The 5731-nt window shown below is 39.8% G+C and overlaps 1 protein-coding gene across 1 annotated transcript; it reads left to right on the forward strand.

Annotated features, from left to right (window-relative positions):
* The first annotated feature begins 2076 nt into the window (after positions 1–2076).
* Positions 2077–4886, forward strand: LOC146036462 (olfactory receptor 6C74-like). The gene is made up of 2 exons (XM_083160458.1): positions 2077–2103; positions 3927–4886. The coding sequence occupies exons 1-2, from the start codon at positions 2077–2079 to the stop codon at positions 4884–4886; spliced, it is 987 nt and encodes a 328-aa protein (XP_083016584.1).
* The last annotated feature ends 845 nt before the right edge of the window (positions 4887–5731 follow it).

Raw genomic sequence — 5731 nt, forward strand, 5'->3', positions numbered from 1 at the left:
GTGTCAAAATTTCCCATGTAGACTTTGCTTGTGCTGACCTTTTGTCAGTATAGATGATGTGCCTGTGGACCTTTCGGTGTCAACTTAGACATTGTTTGTTGGTCATCCGGATACCAATAAAATCTTGGAGGTTGTTGGAAATGTAGCTTTACAAGACAGGATTTTTGTTTGTTTTTTATGTACTCACTCAGTGAGTTTTATAATACAGGCAAAACTGCTTTACTGTACTCCAGATATAGTAAGATAGAACAGCATGTGGTTTCAGCTATCTGGCAATTAAGGACTAAAAGGGAGAAAACATGATCCAATTGGTTATGGGAGTAATGGTTATTTATTGAAGAAGAAAAATCAATAAAAACATGTTTGTTTATTGAAGAAGAAAAATGAATTAACACATTGATTTAAATGATAATTACCGGTAATCAATTAATTTAAGGAATCAAAACGAACATACACCTTAATTATGCAGTGAAGAATCATTTTAATCTGTACATGCGTATTGGTGAAAATACGAATGTGCATACCCGCAGTGCGAACGCCTTCGGCCCGTATTACAGTCGCCAAGGCGTTCGTACACAGCAGTGTGGACAGCATTTCCTGGGCATTCCCAGGAAAATGTGGGTGTGCCCAGAAAAATGCTGTGCGTCCCCATGTGAATGCAGGCATGCCAAAGCCTGCTTGAGGTGGGCGGATGACGCCACACGACGTCAGCCGCCTACCCCGTCTACTTCCAGTCACTCGTTAATAAGTCAGCCTAGACTGACTTTTATTTGCGAAAGAGAGGAAGAATCCTTCTATGGTCGGCATTGAATCATTTTACCCCTGTATACTCGCATGCGAATAGATGTCTAAGCATACACATCCATTTGCCTTGGGAAGGGGGGGCGTGCGTTTGTTCTGTAAGCTGTGAATGTACGCAGCTTACTGAACCAATGGGAATCACCACCATTGTTTCTCAATGTATATAATTTTCCAAATATGTTTAAAGGGCAACTTGCCACTATAACACTGATGGGATTAGTGTTCCAAAAGAAATATATTAGAAATAATCTAGAACTTGTTAACATTTACTATTTTATAATTTGGTTGCTTATATATTGTTGTCTATTATGTTGTTTGTCTTTAACTTTTCATTTTTAAGTATAGCGTAGTGCAAAAACAGGATAGATAGATAGATAGATAGATAGATAGATAGATAGATAGATAGATACAGTGGCGTAACTATAGTCTGGCAGCCCCTATGGTGGCGGGGAGGTGCTGAGAAGCTGTGGGAGCTGGGGGGGCTGCGGGGCTATTGTAAACCACTGCCTTCTGCCCCTACCGCCGGTGCTTCTGTTTGCGCCGGGTCCCGGCTCTCCCGGCTACTGCTGCTAATAAGTGATGCTCGGAAAATGGCTGCCCCCATACTGCAGACAGTTTTTGAGGATGCTAGAGGAGGCAGTGGCCTCCTGTAGCAACATTAAAAATGGTCTGCTGTATGGGGGGCAGCCATTTTCCGAGTGTCACTTCTCATTATCAGCAGTAGCCGGGAGAGCTGGAGGAGGTAACGGCCACGCGGGGGGGTGAGTGGGTTTGTTTACCCTACGGGGGGCGCTGCCAACATTTTCGGCAGGGGGGCGCAGGATGAATAGTTACGCCACTGGATAGATAGATAGATAGATAGATATATAGATAGATAGATAGATAGATACAAAATTCCAGTACTTAATATGAAAGTTCATGGGGGGAAATGTAATAGGATGAGAGATTCAAAAAGTGAGAGATTTGGTAAGAAATCTTCAGTTTTCTTAAAGCGGCAACCATTTACAAAACCAGTTTGATTTCTCTCATTTCTTCCAAATCTCTCAACTTCTGATTCTCTCATCCTATTAAATGTCACCCTAAATGTCTTGAATCTGTGGCTGCCTGACCTTACCACAGTCCTCAACAGCCAAAGGCCTGGAAGAAGACAAGAGTTTGTCACAAAGATTAAATCCATTGGGGGGTCTCCAACATTCCATTCTGTGTATTTCGGCTTGGACATTCCTTGATTTTATTTGGCTTATTCTCTGATAAATGTTCACTTTAAACAGAAAGATGCATGGAGAGACTGATCCCCAGAATGTAAAGTTCTGCACTTGTGCAAACCCCAACAGAGAACGGCTTTAGCGAATTACTCATTCACTGGGCCAAACGCTGCTCGGAGGGAGGGCCGGGGGCGGAAGAGGGCAAAAACGGGGATTGTTCATGGGAACGCCAAGCGTTTTATGGGTGTCCCCGTGAAAATGCTGGGCATTCCCATGGGTGCGTGGGGGGTGATGCCTGCTGTGAGTGGCCGGCTGATGTCACATGACGTCAGCCGCCCACCCCTTCTTCATCCTAGCTTTGTTCGCAGCTTACTGAGCCAACCTGAATTAGGCCCTAAGTTCTCCCTCTCACTCTCTCCCAACTGTTTTGCTTGTTTTTGCATTTTCTAATTGGGCTGAAAATTTATTTTTTAAAGAATGTATCCATATATTCCCTATGTGAATTCACTGCTATAGCCAAAAAAAAATGTTTTATTCATTGGACAACAAAATCAACTTCATCTTTGAATGAGGTTAAAAGGAAAATGCTTCAGCACTTATAATTTTGATAGAAAATCTGCCATTTATGATATTGAACAAGGTCGTTTTTGGTTCCACAAAAATGAAGTTTGTATATCAACATACAGTATTAGATTCTGGTCATAACAAAATATTTTAATTTTTTTGAGAAAACTGGGTATTTTTTACACAGACAAATGTAAGATGAGTATTTTTCAGATCGCTTTTTTCTTTACATTTTTTTCACGTTTTTTTAATTTTGTGTCACAATATCTGTTTGTAAATGCATTACTGTGATACACAGGCATATATTCAATGCCGTGGGTGAGCGGTGACTGCGAGTAGGACTTTTTGCTCGCAGTCACCGCTCACCCTGTCAGTATTCAACTGACCCCCCTCATACGCCAATTCCCCCTCGCTCCGTTTTTTGAGCGAGGGAGAATTGGCTTATGTGCCTCCAAAAGCTGCGAGAATCGAGGCTAATTACAGCGAGTTTGCTGCACTAGCCGCGGCTCTCGCAGTTTAGGGGAATCCTCGCAGTTCTGTGACGGCGAGGATTCCCCTCGGAACGTTGCATAGTGCGAGCGGCTGGCGCGGGGGTTAAACTGCGAGGATCACTGGTTTTCTGCGATCCTCGCAGTTAAACCCCCTCGCCGGCCGCTCGCACCGGCATTGAATACATGTCAATGTATAGACTGATTCTTATTTCCACCTTCCTCTGTCTTTCCCAACCCCCCTTTTTCCTTTTTTGTTTGTGTCTTTTAGTAGGTAATATTGGTTGGATTATTTTGTGTTATGTCATCTGTATGATAATCTGATCGTCCAGATCGCCATTGTTACATATTTAGTTGTTTCTTTATCAAGCGAAATTTCAATAAACAGATTATACAAAAAACATATTGGCATTTTCTACACTCACAATTGGGAACTACATTAAAATTGTACACTAAATAGTAATAAAACAAGACTAGATAATACCAGACATTATAGAGGTAAGAGTGCCCTGACTGCAAGCTTACAATGAGTGTAAATAATAATAATAAATCAACATGATGATGGATTGCCTATTCTCACAAATGATATTATTATATATAATATATAAAAACTGGAGACAATTCGTATGTTATTGTTTTATTTGTGATTTCAAACAAGAGTGTGTTCTGGAAATGACTAACATAATTGTAAACCAAAAAAAATATACCCTTCGTTGTGCAGTTGATCATACATTATAATTTAATTTACTTAAAATATTTGTTTCATGTTTATTGGGAGGCATGTTTTTCTTTTTTTTACTAGCTGGACAGTTTAGTACATTTTTGCAAATAATGTATTTTGATTTTGTACCTTTGGTTTCTCTTTTAGGTCTCAGAACAAGGTCAACAAATGTACACAAACCAGACCAATGTAAAATTCTTCATCGTAAAGGGGATCTCAGATGACCCAGAGCTGCAGGGTCCTATTTTCTTAATGGTTCTGCTGATTTATCTCATCACGCTTGGTGGTAATGTGACCATTCTTCTACTGGTCTGTCTGGACCATCATCTCCACACACCTATGTACTTCTTCCTGGCAAATTTGTCTATAGTGGATCTGTCATATTGTACTATAAGTCTACATAAGCTCCTTATGAGTTTCATTACTCATGACAATACCGTATCTTACCTTTCCTGTATGATACAGATGTACCTGTTTGGTTCGTTAACCGGTCATGAGCTATTGATATTGACAGCAATGAGTTATGATCGTTATGTAGCCATCTGTAAGCCGTTACATTATCACATGGTAATGAGTGGTAGAACATGTTCTCTGATGGCCTCCGCTTGCTGGTTGTTGGGTTTTTTGCAGAACATTCCTCCTTTTGCGATACTCTGCAGCTTTACTTGCTATTCATCCATTGAAATCAACCACTTCTTCTGTGACATTGTTCCCCTGATAAAAATGACTTGTGATGATACATCAAAATTAGAAATGTTGATTTTTACAGAAGGGTTGTTACTTTTTGTATTAACCCCATTTCTGCTCACCTTTATTTCCTATATTTTTATAGTAAGCACCATACTGAATATCCCATCTGCTATTGGCCGACGTAAAGCCTTCTACACATGTTCCTCACACCTCACCGTTGTCATATTACTCTACACAACTCTTGCTAGTCAGTATCTGTCACCAAACCAAAGTAGGAGTTTGGACTCCATAAAACTCTTTGCCCTGTTTAACACTGCTGCCGTCCCCATGCTCAATCCACTCATTTACAGTTTAAAAAATAAATCCGTTACAACAGCTCTCAGACGGAGAATAGGGAATATAACAAAAACATTTTAATGTAGAATTTCTCATTATTTTCTTAAAGTGGAAAGAGAGTGGAAAGAGTGGAAAAAGTACCAGCCAATCAGCCCCTAACTGTCATGAGGCTGTGCATGAAAGCATAAATACAACGACTTACTCGCTAATAATTATATCACCAATCTATCTTTGGTTTCAACTATCCTCCAGTTCCACCGAACCACTTTCCAAATCCCTACACTGTCTTTCCTTGTCTGACATAATCAAATTAACATTTTCCACCTATTCCTTTCTCCTATAACTACTCTATTACAACATTGTTGCCTGCAAGACTTCTGCCAACTCCCTACTATTGGAACTCCCTTCCAGAGTCTCCCTTAGCTGTCTAATCTTTAAATTGCTCTGAATAGCCATCTTTGAATCAAGTTTACCCTACTGCCACCAATACTACTAACGTTGGCAGACTCATTAGTCCCTCACTCTACTCAAAACTTGCTCTCTCGTCTCAACTGTATCCCTTGCAGAACAGAACAACTCTAAAGGATTATCTTTTTCAATTATTTGTAAGTTATCAAAATGATCCACACGAGTGTAACATGCCAGAATAATGTACATCAGAATATGAAGACAAAAGATGCTTGAATCCTGAAATTGGGCACTTTTAAATTCAATTTTCTAAATTAATTTGTGTTGCTGCAAATTTCGAAACTCAAGTACTTGAGCCAGATTCAGTTATACTTAGTTCTGATACTTTTGCAGTAGAGTGATTATCATCTGACTACACATGTACCTGAGTCACACTATACTTGTTCCATTGTGGTCTTATTGGTGGTTTATTGCAATTATTGTAATAAATACATATTATTTCATTACTGGTTTCTTTT

Source organism: Crinia signifera, chromosome 9 (genome assembly GCF_055691185.1).
Source record: "Crinia signifera chromosome 9, ASM5569118v1, whole genome shotgun sequence".
Taxonomy (NCBI): Eukaryota; Metazoa; Chordata; class Amphibia; order Anura; family Myobatrachidae; genus Crinia; species Crinia signifera.